At 40.1% G+C, this 16,895-nt stretch overlaps 4 protein-coding genes and 1 long non-coding RNA gene across 5 annotated transcripts; 4 read left to right on the forward strand and 1 right to left on the reverse strand.

Moving 5' to 3' along the window:
* Positions 1-2,207: 2,207 nt before the first annotated feature.
* On the forward strand, positions 2,208-3,218 carry LOC6034549 (distal membrane-arm assembly complex protein 2). The gene is made up of 2 exons (XM_001844797.2): positions 2,208-2,682; positions 2,739-3,218. Exons 1-2 carry the CDS (start codon positions 2,285-2,287, stop codon positions 3,148-3,150), a joined length of 810 nt encoding a protein of 269 aa, XP_001844849.2. The 5' UTR covers positions 2,208-2,284; the 3' UTR covers positions 3,151-3,218.
* Positions 3,219-5,120: 1,902 nt separating this feature from the next.
* On the reverse strand, positions 5,121-5,981 carry LOC6043425. The gene is made up of 3 exons (XR_005277903.1): positions 5,747-5,981; positions 5,450-5,689; positions 5,121-5,398 (listed from the first exon to the last, which is right to left on the reverse strand). It is a non-coding gene; the product is annotated as an uncharacterized LOC6043425 (long non-coding RNA).
* Positions 5,982-8,465: 2,484 nt separating this feature from the next.
* LOC6034548 (serine/threonine-protein kinase PITSLRE) lies at positions 8,466-11,332 on the forward strand. The gene is made up of 3 exons (XM_001844796.2): positions 8,466-8,655; positions 8,726-11,084; positions 11,143-11,332. The coding sequence occupies exons 1-3, from the start codon at positions 8,600-8,602 to the stop codon at positions 11,242-11,244; spliced, it is 2,517 nt and encodes an 838-aa protein (XP_001844848.2). The 5' UTR covers positions 8,466-8,599; the 3' UTR covers positions 11,245-11,332.
* Positions 11,333-13,464: 2,132 nt separating this feature from the next.
* LOC119767211 (serine/arginine-rich SC35-like splicing factor SCL30A) lies at positions 13,465-13,904 on the forward strand. Its single transcript, XM_038255266.1, has 2 exons — positions 13,465-13,536; positions 13,598-13,904. Exon 2 carries the CDS (start codon positions 13,601-13,603, stop codon positions 13,892-13,894), a length of 294 nt encoding a protein of 97 aa, XP_038111194.1. The 5' UTR covers positions 13,465-13,536; positions 13,598-13,600; the 3' UTR covers positions 13,895-13,904.
* Positions 13,905-14,124: 220 nt separating this feature from the next.
* On the forward strand, positions 14,125-14,658 carry LOC119767212 (probable U2 small nuclear ribonucleoprotein B''). The gene is made up of 2 exons (XM_038255267.1): positions 14,125-14,237; positions 14,300-14,658. The coding sequence occupies exon 2, from the start codon at positions 14,303-14,305 to the stop codon at positions 14,588-14,590; it is 288 nt and encodes a 95-aa protein (XP_038111195.1). The 5' UTR covers positions 14,125-14,237; positions 14,300-14,302; the 3' UTR covers positions 14,591-14,658.
* Positions 14,659-16,895: the final 2,237 nt, after the last annotated feature.

Raw genomic sequence — 16,895 nt, forward strand, 5'->3', positions numbered from 1 at the left:
ATGTACAACGGTAAAAAACACGATTAAAAACCATTTCTGATCACTTTTTTTCATTTTAACGCAAAAAATTTTTTTTGTCAAGACAACATTTTTTTCGATGGATTAACTATGGTCCCCTTGGAAAGAGCTGTCAAGTAGGAGCTTTTCTGTCAAGAAGGACCGCGGGGTTAATTTTTCAAAATTGATTCAAAAATCCATTTTTAACTCTTTGTGGTCGTGCAATGGGTCATTGTACTCAGAAAAATAAGCTTTATCGCTGTAAACAATAATATCAGCAATCTAAGCTTCATTTTAGGACCCAATTGTAAAATAAAATTGATAATAAATTTAGGATTTGTCAAAGTTTATGCAATTTGTTAGCACTTTTTCAAACAAAATTTAAATGACCATAAATAAAATAATTAAAAAAAACTAAATTCTTAAAAAATATATCAGCAGAAAACTGGTTTCTTCCGAAGTGCATACCTTACATTCGAAAACTTTTCGCCATCAAAATATATTTGAACTTTAAAATAAAAAAAAAATCTGGAATCTTGTCTGAAATCCAAAAATTCAAAAAATTTTAAATCCTGAAATTAAAAACCCAATAATAATGTCAACTTTAATAATTCTAAAATTCTGAAATTCTACTGCCAATATAAGAAATTGAGACAATTTAATTTAAAAGAACAAAAAATCTTCGATAATAAGACTTTTAGGAAATTGATTTTTTTTCACTTTAAGATTTTTTAAAAATTATTAAATTCAAAAATCCTAAAATTTAAAAATCTTACAATTAAAAAAATTAATTCTGAAATACTAAAATTTAAATCGATTTTAATTCAAAATTCCAATAGCAGGAATAAATAATTTAAAAAATCTTCAAATTAATTAATTTTAACTTTTATACCATTAAATTTTTTTAATTCATAAATTTCACTGTAAAAATCAGAATTGTTATGTTGTTAAATACAAAAAATATAAGGTTATTAGATACCGAAATTTTATTTTTTTTTACTCTGAACATGAAAAAAGAAAATTTTACTTTAAATTCAGTTCAACTCAATTGTGTTTTTATTGGAATTTAAAAGTTCTGCTCCAGGATGTAACGTTTGCAATTCAGAGATTTGGAGAACCTTTCAACTGAGATCAATTCATAAGCCTTTGCAGGGAGGGTTAATACATATTTCTACGTTTAGATTATGCTAGCTGGGTGCTCTTTAAGGGAATTTTAATTTAAATAAATCTATATTTTAGGAATTCAGACAACTTTTTTTTAAAGAACAACAAAAAAATAACGAACAATATTTGAGTTCTGATTAATATTTGAACCTATGATTTTTAAAATTATAAATTTTGAAAGCTCCAATAATCAAAATACTTTAATTTTAATATTTATGGTTCCAAAATTCTTTAATTCACCTGTAAATATTAGAATTAAAAAATAATAATTTGAATGAATTTTGAATTTATGTTTTTAAAAATAAAAAAAATATACCACTGAACTCATGACTGAATTCTAGATTCTAAAATTTAAAAACCATCAAAATCAAAAAATCCCGAAACCCTAAAATTTCAAAAATTTAAAATTCTGCAATTCATTCTGTTTGCTTTAAAAATCTCTTCCGGGTGTCAATAATTTCTTTTTCTCATGGCTTGCATAGACATTTTTCTTGGCAAAACGAAGCTTTGAAGGGTGTTTGACATTAGTTTGTTTTTGTTTGATGGACGTTGCCATGATTCTCTCCAGTGTTGAAAATCCGACGACTATGATTAATTTTGCGATTAATCGCTGCCTGTTTCCCCTCACGAATAAGACTGCTGAGAATAATCTTTATTCTCAAATTGCCATGAGAGAATCCATAGCTGGGTGTCAAGAAAAAAATATTTTCAATCGAGTCTTCATTTTGCATCGTTCTGTAAACTGATGTTCTCTTCCTCGACGGTCCTTTGGATATTGACAACTAGAGAGTCGACTGTAACTATAAAATTTAAAAAATCTTAAAAAACATAAATCTAAATTTGGAACAAAATTGGGAAATAAAACTTTTTTTTTTCAATATTAGAAAATAATTGAAAACATTGAACAAATAGTTATAATGACAAAACATGTACATTTTTACAGAAAATCACCGTTTGAAAAATAAAACCCAAACTTTATTGATCGAAACGAAAACGTAGTCCAACGTCACCGGAACTCACCGTGAGTGCCGCAATGTCAAACAACCTCAAAACAAAAACAAGATTCGATTTTCCTCATGCAATTTTCATAGTCCGGGCGCGATTATTCAACAAATTTAAAAAAATGTTAAAACGTAACATAAATCCGATTCTTTACCGGTCGCTGTTTACGACGGTCCGGTGGCGCAACCGGGACGACATGCAGGACCCCAAGCTGGCCCACATCAAGGAGAAGATCGAGGCGGACAAGCAGCGGCTCCGGTGGCGAACTCCGTACTCGGACCGTCCGGAGGAGTTTCAGAGCACGTTCAAGCTGTTTTCCTCCAGCAACCGGAACTCGGAGCTGGTCGAGCTGATGCAGCAACCGGTCGATTTGTCCCCGTCGGCAATTAAAAACTGGTGGACGCGGAGGCGATCTGGGATTGAGGCGCACATGCAAAAGTTTATTCCGGAGCGGCACGCGACGTTGGGGGATGATCTGGCCGCGGCACATTTTGTGGTCCATCGGGGTGGTTCCGTGCGGTAAGGTGTTTTATCTGCGAATTGAGTTAGATAATTTATTTTAATTCTTTTAATAGCTTTCGCGGCCAACAAAAATGGATCAAAATGGACGAAGAGGAAAATTACGAACTCCCCACGAATTACGTGCCCAATCTGGTTCTGGAAGAGGTCAAGTGTGACAATATGGTTCTTTTCTACGAGGGTCTCGAAAACATCCGCCGGCTGCGGCATTTAACGCACCTGTCCTTTGAGAATGTGGCCAAGTTTGACGATTGGTGCCTGGATCGGGTTTCCGGGTCTTATTTTCCCGCGCTTGAGGTGTTAAATTTGAAGGGAACCGTCGTGACGGAGCGCGGTTTGAACAGCCTGTACCGGTTGCCAAGCTTGAAGACCGTTCTCGTCGATAGTCCGGAGAAAAATATCTCGTGGAAGTTGACCATTGCGCTGCTGGAAGAGTGGAATCCGAAGCTGGAGGTTAAAAATGTTTGAAATTGGTTCTAGTCGAAATGAATTGTGTTTAAACTTCTTTAGAAAAGAATAAAAAGTTATCGATTAAACTGTGTTTATTTTTATATCTTTTCTTAAGGCTAGTTCGGACCACGTAAGGAACGCGAAATTCTATGCATAATAAATAAAAATCTAAGTTCAAAAATTCAAAGCATGAAAATTTGATGAGCATTCAAGTACAAATTTAAAAAAAAATCAAAAATCCGTTTTACATAAAAAAGCTAATAATTTAAAAATCAATAAATAATCAATCAATAAAAATAACAATCGAGTTTCCAATGAAAAAATAAGACTTAAAATACATTTCAAAAATAACATTATTTTTCAAAAAATATGTATTTTTCAAACGTTGAGAAATTTTTGGTGAAATGCTCGTCAAAATTTCACTCGGGATAATAAAATCATGAAATTTATCTTTCTCAAAATTTGGGTTACTTTCGTAACATATGACTATAAACAGTAAACATGCCTCGAAACATGCTACAAAGTTATCTCATTTTCTTTAGTTTGAGCTACCGGCATTTATTAATTTAAGAATTTAAAGACAAAAAATTGAGGGATTTTAGAATTTAAGAGAGCACTTAAAAATGTATGAAATTAACAATTCAATAATTGAAGCAGTCTAAAATTTTCGAATTTCAGAATTTGAGAATTTTAGAATTTTGAACTTCAAGAATATAGGAATTTGAATTAGAATTTTAGAAATGATATACATATGTCATAATTTGATAATATTTTTTTAAATTCCTTGCTCTCAAGCCAAGGGTTTTTGTAAATTATAATGAATGAAATTAAAAGTTTTTCATTTTAATAAAATGAAGTATTCGAGATTTTTTTTTCAGAGATTTAAATTATTCAGTTAATATTTTTTGGAATTCTTCAGGTTCAAAATTTGTGTGTGTGTGTGTTTTTTTATTTTTATTTTGACATTATAAATTTTTAAATCTTTTTTTCCCAATGAACTTCAAACCGAACTATCAACTTCTCTTGGGAGGGGTCACCAGAGAGAAGGGAAATGAGAGGGTACACTGGCTATTTATTTTTGACCCCATAACGCGGTACACACGGTACACATCGCAGCATTCTGGAAAATTAAAATGAGAGTTACCAATTTTTGTTTAGTGACTTGAGGCGTTACGGTTTTGATGACGTTTCCCTCAATCAAAAATTTTCACTCTTTTTAAATGGAACTGTCAAAACAGTCGACTTGACCGGCAAACTGTAAAGATCCTTGGTAATATTCGAGAACTTGGTTGGATTGCTTCAAAAACGTTTTGAAAACCACCGGCGGTTGCTGCTGCTGCTGCTTTCCGCTCGGTTCCGTACCGGCCGGGTGTTGTACTGTTCTCCAGGTTGTCTGCTTCTAGCTTAATCTTTTTTCTGCTTCTGCTGGACAACGACTTCGCTACCCTGCTGATTCCCCTCGTCCCCAGCGCCAGTGCCAACACCGGTCCTCAGCCGGCACTTCCTTCAACGCCACGTCTGCTAATGGCCAGACCAAAGTCCACGATCAGAAACTTTAGCTGCTTCCGGTTGTACAGAAAGTTGCTCAGCTTGACGTCTCGGTGGATCACGTTGAAGTCGTGCACCCGCTTCAAAGCCACCAGTAGGTTCCGCAGGTACAGCTGCGTTTCGACTGGTGAAACTGGTCGTGCGCAATGTACGGCATCACGATCGCCACCGATTCCTGCCGGATCAGGCACAAATACAACCCCGACCACGTTGTTGGCCCAAAGACGTTGACAATCGTTAGATACATTCTTTGGCTAAGGTGATTACGCGCCTCCCAAAGAAAATAGGTCTACAAACAACTTAACAAGCTTAACTTAACAGCATATCAAGAGAAAGGAAGCGCCACCCACTTTGGCTTGTTTTCGCTACGCTTTTTCAACTTTTTCCTTACCAACACCTTATTGATCTTAAGTCAAGAAAGATGAATAAAACTCATTTAAATTGAGATGTGTTTTCTTTATTCAAGCGTTTTTATCAAGTTATACAGTGGGACGATCTAATCACGTTGTTTGCAAGTTAGTTGTGGTTCAGGGGCATGTGGTCAGAAGTAGTGTCATAAAGGCCAGAGGGGCCTAGGTTCCAAAACGCAGCATGATTTAAAAGCTCCAACTGTTGCCACAACTCAGCTCCAGCAGCTAGAAACATGATCTAGATCGTGCCCATCATCAAAATTGGTCACAATGGCTCATTCGACGTGTTGGCCGGAAGCTTCTTACGACTGAAATGGAACAACTTCAATCAAAATCTCACTCTACACTTAAAGACTCACATTCTCTTCATGGTCCAAGTTCTCCGAGCAATCGCGTGCATCAATGAAGGGCGTCTGGAGGCACATTCCTTACGTGGTGACTTCGTCCTTGATTCCCGTGAGGCACTGTACTAAGCAAAAATCAAATGAGCCCGTTCACCTCTGCTTAAGCGACGTTCCTTTTTCTCCCAAAATTAAACCACATCCCAAGCTACCTCCTTCGTAAGCTGGCTGGAAAAGCACACCTTCTTGGAATGTATTCTGCAAAAGAGGACATCGAATTGATTTTTTGGCTAACTGTTTGTCAAATTTGCATACCAGATTATTTTGTGCAGGTTGGGTCGTTATGTGAGAGATTTGTTTGTTTTGACCGATTTTTTTAGGAGTTTGCTGCGATGGAAAAATTGCACCTTTCATTTTCATAACGCCTCAAAACAGTAACGCCTCGTTGAAGGCGTTACGGTTGTACCTTTGATTGGTACCATGAATTTGGGAGAAATTTGTTCCAAGTCCGCGCTCTATTTTCAATACTCTTTGGGGTCACGAAATGAATGCGCAACTTTTCTTGGTCGCGTTCTTTCCGATCTCCGTACTAAGCTTGGCTAGAAGCATGGTTATTTTTGATGATTTTGTGACTTGAAAGTTGTTGTCGAACAAAACTGATGTTATAATAATCGTACTTTTTTTTGTTGTTTTAATTATTTTTTGTACATAATAATTAATTTAAATATTATACTTTGATAAGATTTATATTGCAGCCGAAATTACTAATATGTTATAGAGATTTGGTGATCTTTAACCACCGACACCGACGTAACACCACCGACACCGACGTAACACTCAAGTAAAAACAGTTACTTAATCCACCTTTAGGTGGTTGGTGCCTTCCTCATATTCATAAAGTCAATACATTCAGTAAAAATAGAAACATTCCCCCTTAACATGTTTAACAAATCAACTTTATTACTCATTTCTTTTGATATGGTTCGCAGACCATCAATATTTCTGGCTCATCGGCAAGGTCTGATAAAAAATACCTATCCAACGATAGTTCGCATGGAAGATTCAGACAATATTTTTATCACAATATCTGAAATCAAACCTCTAAAAGTGTATAAATAACACTTAAGTGCCAATAACTTTTAATAGGGTTGTCAGATCCTTGATGTTTTAGGCTCATTTGAAAGGTCTTTCGATTATCTAACTAACGATGGGTCGCATGATGGACCCGGACATCGTTGTCATTGAAATATCTGAGATCCGGCCTCCAAAAAGTGTATAAATAACACTTAAGTGCTAATAACTTTTGATAGGATTGTCAGATCCTTGATGTTTTAGGCTCATTTGAAAGGTCTTTCGATTATCTAACTAACGATGGGTCGCATGATGGACCCGGACATCATTGTCATTGAAATATCTGAGATCCGGCCTCCAAAAAGTGTATAAATAACACTTAAGTGCTAATAACTTTTGATAGGATTGTCAGATCCTTGATGTTTTAGGCTCATTTGAAAGGTCTTTCGATTATCTAACTAACGATGGCTCGCATGATAGACCCGGACATCATTTTTACTGAAATATCTGAGATCCGGCCTCCAAAAAGTGTATAAATAACACTTAAGTGCCAATAACTTTTGATAGGGTTGTCAGATCCTTGATGTTTTAGGCTCATTTGAAAGGTCTTTCGATTATCTAACTAACGATGGGTCGCATGATGGACCCGGACATCATTTTTACTGAAATATCTGAGATCCGGCCTCCAAAAAGTGTATAAATAACACTTAAGTGCTAATAACTTTTGATAGGATTGTCAGATCCTTGATGTTTTAGGCTCATTGGAAAGGTCTTTTTAATACCTTTCTGAAAATGTATAACATGACAGGGTTTCTTACAAAAACCACCCTTTTTACAATCTTCCGGACATACGCCAAAATCGTTTTTTTAGCATAACTTTAGAAGTACTTTACTAAACTTCATAATTTTCAATAGGGACTTATGGGACCCCAAGACGAATCGAATGAGACCAAAACGGTCCAAATCGGTTAAGCCAGTGCTGAGATAATCGAGTGCATATTTTTTGGTGCACAGACCCACATCCCTACACACACACACACACACACACAGACATTTGCTCAGAATTTGATTCTGAGTCGATAGGTATACGTGAAGGTGGGTCTACGAGGTCAAATTAAGAAGTTCATTTTTCGAGTGATTTTATAGCCTTTCCTCAGTAAGGTGAGGAAGGCAAAAAGATGACCCTTCTTTGCATCACCCCTCCGGTAAGTCCGGTGAGCTGTCAAATAACGGTTTTTGGAAAAATGTATTAGCAAGGCAACACTGATTCTATTTTGTTTGTAAACACAAATCAGCTGATTCATTCATAAACTACGTTTTGTTTGCAAACAATGGGTCGAGCAGTGTTGCGAAATATATTTTTATCGGCAAGGGGTGATTCCAATTGGAAATAATTGTAAAGTAATTGGGGTGAGTCGTGCTGGGACACATTTCAGCAGATTTTTTACATGGAGTGTTACGTCGGGTGCTTTAACTATCTCTTTTTCATTTTCATTCAAAACAGAAGTTCATCAAATCATAGATCAAAACAGCTTCGTTAAATCTGGTTTCTTTACTGCATATTCAAGGAAAAAATTTTAAGCTTGTTATTATAAAATAGTAATATTTTAGGCAATCATAGAAGCAGCAAAAAAAAAATAAAATAAAAAAATGAATTAATATTTTAATAATATTTAATTTTATTACATTTCTCCATTTTTAAACGATAGTCTAGTTTTCAAACATAACCCGGCGACCTCTACTGTAAATTGGGAGCGTTCTTTTATTACGTAACGCAGTAGGGGGGGAGGGGGGGTCGGAGGCTGTGTTACGCTCCATACAAAATTTTTAAAATTTGTATGGAAATTTTGTTACGAGGGGGGGGGGGAGGGGGTCTAAAAGTCCGATTTTTCGCGTTACGTAATAAAAGAACGCTCCCAAAGTAACTCACCAATTTTCAAACGACACTCAAATTTTGACATCGCTGTCAAATCATCGCAAAACGTTTTGTCCGCGAACCGCGCAACAAACTTTTTTTTTTAACAAAAACAGCTTTAATTTTAATTTTGTGGTGCAAATAGTGCGCATTTATGCAACTTTTCGGCGTTTAAAGTGATAATGAGTGTTAGCGATCAGAGCGAGGACGGCCAGGTTATCAGTCCGGGCGGAATGAGGTTAGTTAAATTGCGTCATTTTTTGTTGTTGACATCAATCCGGATCGCTTCCGTGTTTTGTCATTTTCAGTGGCGGCGAGGAGGAAACGACCGATTCGCTGGACATTAAGCCGCCGCAGGCGTCTTCAGGGAGTTACTACGGCAAGCGCAAGGAGAAAAAGTCGAAGCATTCGCGGGGGGAGCATCACCGGCATTCCGGGACATCTGGTGATCGGGACCATCACTATTCGTCGGGTTCGTCTTCGCGGAGGGGGGAGTACCGGAGTGGGCACCGGGAGCGGTATCAGAAGGGAAGTGGGAGCGGGAGTAGCAGGTCCGGGAGGGATGGACGGGAGAAGGAGGGGCGGTATCACTCGGGGTCGGCGCCGGCTGGGGGACATCACTCGCGGTTCGAGATGAATCCGTTTTACGGGGAGTTGCGGGAGACGTATCAGAGCAAGAAGGAGCGGGATTATGAGAAGGAGAGGGAGCGCGGTGGAAGGAATAAGGAGGTGGAGAAGCCGGACGCGGAAAAGTTGCTGGAGGATTTGCGGACGCGGCTGCTGCACAAGAAGAGCAAGCACGATTCGACGCGGCAGCAGCAGGATCAGGGAGGGGTGGTTGAGTTGGTGGAGGGGAGGAAGGAGAAGCGGCACCACCATCATAGGCATCGCGACCGGAAGCAGACGGTGGAGCCGGAAACCGTCGAGATTATGGACGATGAGAGCGAGCAGCAGCCGCTGGATGTGGAAGAGGAGGATGATCAGATGAAGGTCGTGGACCGGGAGCACGACGCGAGGCGGGCTCGGCTGTTGGAGGCGGAACGGCAGATGGCGCACCGGAAGGAAGTGGCTAGGAATGAGCTTGAGACGCGGAGGCAGATGAGGAAGGAGCGCAAGGAGGCGTCTCCGGATTCACCGGAAGTTGAGGACGAGGAAATGGAGAGCGTCGAGGAGAAGAAGAAAAAGAAAAAGAGGAAAAAGTCCAAGAAGCGGGTTGAGTCCGAGGAAGAAGCGAGCGACGATTCCGATCAGACGGAAGAGGACACCGACTCGGACAGTTCGAGTTCGAGCAGCGATTCGGACGATTCGCAAGAAGGCTCCGAGGATGGGAAGCCTCCGGAGAGCCCACTTTCGGTGGGTGATTTGGCCAAGTCGGAGCGACGCCGTCGGAGCGATTCGAGGTCGGACTCGCGGTCCCGTTCGACGCGCTCTCGCACGTATTCGCATTCCAGCCGGAGTCGTTCGCGGAGTCCGCACCGGCGTCGGCAGCACGGCAGCAGCCGGAGTGCGTCGCCGAGATCGGACCAAGAGGGCGGCAGGAGAAGCCGGGAGAGGGAGGAACCGGCTAAACCGCCGGTGGCCGCGGTAGCATCGGAGCCGATTGCCGTTGTAGATGTGGAGGAACTTCCGCCGTACTTCCCCGGCATTCAGGGCTGTAGATCGGTTGAAGAGTTCCAGTGTTTGAACCGGATCGAGGAGGGAACCTACGGCGTGGTGTACCGGGCCAAGGACAAACGGACGGAGGAAATTGTGGCGTTGAAGCGATTGAAGATGGAAAAGGAGAAGGAAGGCTTCCCGATCACTTCCCTGCGGGAAATCAACACCCTGCTCAAAGGTCAACATCCGAACATTGTGACCGTGCGGGAGATTGTCGTCGGAAGCAACATGGACAAGATCTTCATCGTGATGGATTACGTCGAGCACGACTTGAAATCGCTGATGGAAACGATGAAGCACAAAAAGCAGGTCTTCCTGCCCGGCGAGGTCAAGTGTCTGACGCAGCAGCTGCTCCGGGCCGTGGCCCACCTCCACGACAACTGGATTCTCCACCGGGACTTGAAAACGTCCAACCTGTTGCTCTCCCACAAGGGCATCCTAAAAGTGGGCGATTTCGGTCTCGCCCGTGAGTACGGCTCCCCCCTCAAAGCGTACACCTCGATCGTGGTCACCCTCTGGTACCGAGCCCCGGAACTCCTCCTCTGTTGCAAGGAGTACTCAACCCCCATCGACATCTGGTCCGTTGGCTGCATCTTCGCCGAGTTCCTCTCGATGGGCGCCCTCTTCCCAGGCAAAACCGAAATCGACCAGCTCAACCGCATCTTCAAAGAGCTCGGCACGCCCAACGAAAAGATATGGCCCGGCTACAACCAGCTGCCCGCCGTCCAGAAGATGACCTTCACCGAGTACCCCGTGTCCAACCTGCGCAAACGGTTCGCCCACCAAACCAGCGAGCTCGGAATCTCCCTCCTGCAAGGCCTGCTCACCTTCGACCCGAAACAGAGACTTACAGCGGACGCCGCCCTCAAAAACAACTACTTCAAGGAGCTGCCCCTTCCAATCGACCCGGCCATGTTCCCCACGTGGCCCGCCAAGAGCGAACTTGGCCTCAAGAAGGCACTCGCTTCGAGTCCGAAGCCGCCGAGCGGCGGCGGCGAGTTCAAGAAGTTGGTGAGTTCGACCTTTAAAATTTTCAATTTGAAGAATTCTAATTGATTTTTTTTTTCAGGGCGACGACGCCGTTCCGGACAATCCGGGCTTTCACCTGGGCGGAACGTACGCCGAGTCGAGACAAATGGCCATGGGGCCGGGCTTTAGTTTGAAGTTTTGATAAAGAAGTGCGAAAAAAAAAATGATGATTCAATAAAATTGATTAGAATTGGTGGTAAAAACCCGTTTGCGTCACAAAACCATTTCAATCAACCAGCATTTTTTGTGTGGAGATAAAAGAGAAACAAAAAACCATTTGAAAGGAGAAAAAAGTGGTTGTTCGAGTGCATCAGTGTTTATCGTTATCAAGGTAAGCTTATCAAATTAGACAAACAATGTCGACAATTTGCTATCTTTCGGCTGGGATCTGACATTCAAACAATTTGAGCTTTATTGCATTGATTGTCTTTGCTTGCTTGCTTGCATAATGAGGGATCATCTCTAGGGAGCACCTGTTTCCATATTTAGAGTTATGGTGCACGTTTTTGCTCATTAAAAACGATTTAATAGTAAAATGATTGAAATCTCGTTAGACTTCTAAATTGTGAAATTAAAATTCAAAAGAATTGATAATTTTAGCAATCAAATTCAATTTTTTTTGAAAAACAGTTTAAAATTTGTTGAATTTACAAATAATCGAAATACATAAAATTTTAAAACATAATACATTTCTAATGTAGGAATTCAAACATCCTTAAAAATATTAAACTTTACGATTCAAATGCAAAAATGTCAAAAAAAAACATACAAAATCGGAGTATTTTTTTTTAAATTACGAAATATTACAGACTTAGCAGTTTCGTTTTGCTTTAATTGAAAACTTACACGTTCCCCGCGGATGTTTCCTGGGGGAGGAGGAATCTTCGACAGAACTTGGAAGCAACGGGGAGGACCAGTGGTTTGATCTCTATCGTTGCGGTTGTAGTTCGTCGTTGCTGGTGCTTGGCTGGTGCTGCCGCATGATTTGGATCACGAGGTTCTGCCATTGGAAACGGAACTGATTCACCGTCATCTTCGACGTTGATTTTTATTTTTTGCATCGGGTACTGACGATCAGCATTAACAAAATTATGTCGGTCAGCTGTTGATGTTTACAATCGGCTTGATTGTCTCACGCATACACTGACATGACACATGACAGTAATGGATTTGTATTGGTATGTTTGGGCTGCGCTTCGGCATCAGATCACCAGGCAGCGCTGGCGTCGCCGTGATCTGATGGGGTTGATTAAGGACGATGGATTTCAAAAATAATTTGTATGGAGAGTCACGTCTGTTTGTCTGTGGTGTAGCAATGTTACAATGTAACATTTATTACACCGTAACATTCGTTACACCGCATCATTCGTTACACCGTAACATTCGTTACACCGTAACATTGTTACACCGCATCATCCGTTACACCGTAACATTCGTTACACCGTAACATCGTTGCAGCATAAAATTCGTTACACCGTAACATTGTTACACCGCAGCATTTATTACACCGTAACATTGTTGCACCACAAAATTCGTTACACCGTAACATTGTTACACCGTAACATTGTTACACCGTAACATTCATTACATCGTAACATTGTTACACCGTAACATGGTTACACCACAACATTCGTTGCATCGTAACATGGTTACACCACAACATTAGTTGCATCGTAGCTATCATTACACCGTGACATTCCTTACACCGTAATAATGTTACGGTGTAATACTGTTGCGGTGTAACAATGTTACGGTGTAACAATGTTACGGTGTAACAATGATACGGTTTGAGCATACTACGGTGTAACAAAGCTTGCCGTTTAGCCTAACATTCTTTGATCAGGTTCAAGCCAGGTTCAAGCCTGGTTCAAGCCAATGGTTCATTTTGGCTAGCCTTGCCTGGTTTGAACCAAATGAACCATGGCTCACGGCACTCAGTGAGCCTGAGCCGACGATGCTTGCCGACGTGTGGTGTGAACCTGAACCAGAAAAATGAACCTAGCCTAGACGATGGCTTAGGCTCGTGGGAACACTGGTATGTTTTGAAAATGTAATCTTCAGCAAAACACATGTTGACCTTATTTGGAACATATTTAGAAATCTGGAAAAAATATGGTTTTATTAGTAGGGTTAAATATTAAATTTTTATTATTTTTTTTGTATATTTATGCTTTTGGAAATGTTACATTCTATTGAAAATTTATGTCCACAAACATTTTTTCAGATATGTTGGGACCTGACTTTTTTTTTTGGTATTCGTCGCGTAATTTACGAATGACTTAAGCCTTTAAGTCGATCGTACAGTCGACAAACCGTTTTTCCGATTCAATCCAGATTTTGCTGACTTGGTCAAACAAGAAAGACTTTTTTTTCGTCTTCGGATTTCTTTTCGTGCGGACTTTCTTTTCCCTTGAAATTATCGTCGCCAACTGCGGTGAGTTAAAATAACTTAATATTTATATCATAAAACCTCAAACCATTTTCCTTTTTATTAGAAAATGAACAAATCAACCAGCAAGAACGCACCGAAGGCGATTTTCATCACCAACCTTCACGACTCCACAAGTTTCCTGGATCTCCACCTGGAGTTTTCTCGCTTTGGCGCGATCCAATCTGGCACGATCGCGCTGAAGATGACCGAGACGAAAGGGCATCAGATCGGGTATGGCTGCTTGGTGTTCGACGATCCCGCCGCGGCGGCCAAAGCCAAGGCCGAGATGGACGGGTTCGTGTATCGCGGCAAACCGATGGTCATTGGGTTCGAGAGACCCTCGGCCGACTGGTCCAACTAGGTGAAAGAATAAATTTTTGGTTCTCTGAGTATTAGAGAAATGTGAATTTGCAGTTTCCGCAATATGTGAATTTATTTGCATAAAGTTGATTTTGTTTTTTCTTGAAACGATTTTCTACGTTGTAATTACGTACGTAGTTTATGAAAGACTCCTACCATTAAGTCAATCGTGAGGTCGACAAACCGTTTCTTCCGCTTCATCGCTTCATTTTGCTGAATAGCTGCAGCTGGATAGTCAAAAACAAACAAAAGAATTTTCTTTTTATCAATCTTGAAATTGTAGTGCCGTGCAGAAGCTTGCTCCGTGGATTTGTTTTTAGCTCGAATTTGCACCGCATACTAGGGTGAGTTTGAAATTTGCTAAATCTTTTCGGTTGATTAAAATATTTAAATAACTTTTCTTCAGAAAATGAACGGATCGCCCAACAAGCCCGCACCGACGGTGCTCTACATCAGCAATCTTCACGAATCGACCGGGTTCCACGATCTGACCCGCGAATTTTCTCGATTCGGCGCGGTCCGTTCATCGATGATCACGCAGACCCTGACCAAAACGGGAACAAAAAAGCTCGAGAACGGCACCGTGGCGTTCTTCGATCCGGCAGCGGCGGCCAGAGCCCAGGCCGCGATGGACGGGTTCGTGTTCCGCGGAAAGCCGATGATTGTCAGCTTCGAGGAACCGCCCCGCAGGTTCTAGGTGTTCTAGGTCCGCGACAAAGTGGGCAACTTAGGTTTTCTGGAGAACAGGTGAAATCGCAGTTTTTTGTAATGTAAAATTAAATAAACAGGATTGTCCAGAGATTTCCTTGAAATGATTTTTGACTTCCTCACCTCAATGAGGAAAGGCTATAAAATCACTCGAAAAATGAACTTCTTTATTTAACCTCGTAGACCCACCTTCGCGTATACCTATCGACTCAGAATCAAATTCTGAACAAATGTCTGTGCGTGTGTGGACTCCGGACTGGCTGAACCGATTTGGACCGTTTTGGTCTCATTTGATCCGTCTTGGGATCCCACAAGACCCTAGTTAATATTATGAAGTTTAGAATAGTACTTCAAAAGTTATGCTAAAAAAACGATTTGGCTGTAGTTTGAAATATTGTAAAAAGGGTGGTTTTTGTAAGAACATCCGTCATGCTATATATTGTTTGAAAGGTATTTGAAAGGCCTTTCCAACGCGTTGAAAAGATAGAATATCTGACAACCCCATCAAAAGTTATGAGCACTTAAGTGTTGTTTATACACTTTTTTGAGACCGGATCTCAAATATTTTGATGAAAAAGTTGTCCGGATCTGTCATGCGACCCATCGTTAGATAGGTAATCGAAAGACCTTTCCAACAAGCCCAAAAGATTGAAGATCTGAGAACCCTATCGATGGCTATAAGTACCGTAAAACGGGGTGACTTTGATAGCCGGGGTGACTTTGATAGGTTTGCGATTTCTCCGCAAAATGAAGAGTACAATTAAAATACGTAAGGAATGGTTTAGAAACATACTGACCATGGTAGAGAAGTGTTCAAAGTATCTCAAGAAGAACTTTTCATAAAATTTTAACAAGTTTAAATAGTTAGTTAACTATAGTTAAGAAAATGTTGATGAAAGTCATTATTTTAAACTTCTCAAAGTGTCATGATTTTCTCAATGAACATGATTTTTAATCGGAAAACGGAATGCATTTTCGGATTCTTTGGACAATTTTCCACTAGGAGAAGGTTAAATAAATTTGTAAATAATAAATAATATGTGTTTTTGAAACACCATTTAATAAAAATCTCCAAATTTATAAGCAATTTCAGTTAAATAAATTTCATCTAAAATGTGAAAACTTGTGATTCGTGCTTCAAATTCTGTAAAAAATGCAAAATAAATCGATAATATTATAAAAAAAAACAGTTTTAACAAAATTTAGGCGAAATGTCGACTTTTTAACAATTTTACCTTAAATTTATATGTATTTTGCTTAAAAGCTTATAAATTTAGTTAACTAAATATAAACATTGTTTTTTTTTTCTTTAAAACTATATCAGCTACTTTAGTGATGGTACATTTAGGGTACAAATAAAGTTTGAATATCTTAAATATGATTTTAACAAGAAAAACTATGACTATCAAAGTCACCCCGGAATTAAAACTAAGAATTTTTAACGTAACTATTTTTTTAAACATTATTGAAAAAACTTTTAATCCAAAATAGTGCATGGACTTTGTGTAGTATACCCCAGTACATGTTTTAAAAATAACAATCTTGAGAAAAACCTTACCTGTTGGAAAATATGCTGAAAACAAATTGAAATCCTATCAAAGTCACCCCGGTTTACAGTAATTAAGCTTTAAGGATTTTTTTAAGGATCTCAGATATTTTGATAAAAATATGCGAGGAAGGCACCAACCACCTATAGGTGGATTAAGTAACGTTTTTTTATAAAAGAAAATAATTTATGGAAATAAAAAATATATACCCCGTGGTTTATGCACGATCCATTATTTCGAGTGGGCAGGAGGGGTCGTCTCGCTTAGATGTAGGGGCTGAACGAGTGTCCGAAAGAACAAACAAAGCCCTGCAGCTCGTGTAACGGATGCATTTGGCGCGAAATTTGCACAGTCGACAAAACTTTATCGGGGGAAAAAAAATCTGCGTCTCAGAAGGCTTGGAATCATTCTTCCTCTTATTGAAATTCTGGTTCTCGGCTAACACAATCAGCCTACTGCGGTGAGTTGAACAAGAAAATTTTGTTTTAAAATTATTAGAAAGCTTATTTTGAGTGCATTTTATCTAGACTGACAATGGACCAACAGCCGAAGGAAGTCCGCGAGTGGACCATCGCCGTGAACGATCCGGAACCGGGTGACCCCACGGACAACGCCAAGTTTCTAAGTTTCTCTACGTCACCAACCTGGACCCGCAAACCGACGACATGGAGGTGTACTTTGCGTTTGCCCGCTTCGGCAACGTCCGGTCCTCGGCGGTGCAGCGGCACACGGTCGGAACGGGACCGG

This window comes from Culex quinquefasciatus, chromosome 2, assembly GCF_015732765.1.
Source record: "Culex quinquefasciatus strain JHB chromosome 2, VPISU_Cqui_1.0_pri_paternal, whole genome shotgun sequence".
Classification (NCBI taxonomy): Eukaryota; Metazoa; Arthropoda; class Insecta; order Diptera; family Culicidae; genus Culex; species Culex quinquefasciatus.

Coding starts and splice junctions, on each gene's coding strand:
- LOC6034549 (XM_001844797.2), top strand. CDS start 2,285: ATGTTAAAACGTAACATAAATCCGATTCTTTACCGGTCGCTGTTTACG. Junction 2,683..2,738: donor CATCGGGGTGGTTCCGTGCG/GTAAGGTGTTTT, acceptor TTCTTTTAATAG/CTTTCGCGGCCAACAAAAAT.
- LOC6034548 (XM_001844796.2), top strand. CDS start 8,600: ATGAGTGTTAGCGATCAGAGCGAGGACGGCCAGGTTATCAGTCCGGGC. Junction 8,656..8,725: donor ATCAGTCCGGGCGGAATGAG/GTTAGTTAAATT, acceptor TGTCATTTTCAG/TGGCGGCGAGGAGGAAACGA. Junction 11,085..11,142: donor GCGGCGAGTTCAAGAAGTTG/GTGAGTTCGACC, acceptor TTTTTTTTTCAG/GGCGACGACGCCGTTCCGGA.
- LOC119767212 (XM_038255267.1), top strand. CDS start 14,303: ATGAACGGATCGCCCAACAAGCCCGCACCGACGGTGCTCTACATCAGC.
- LOC119767211 (XM_038255266.1), top strand. CDS start 13,601: ATGAACAAATCAACCAGCAAGAACGCACCGAAGGCGATTTTCATCACC.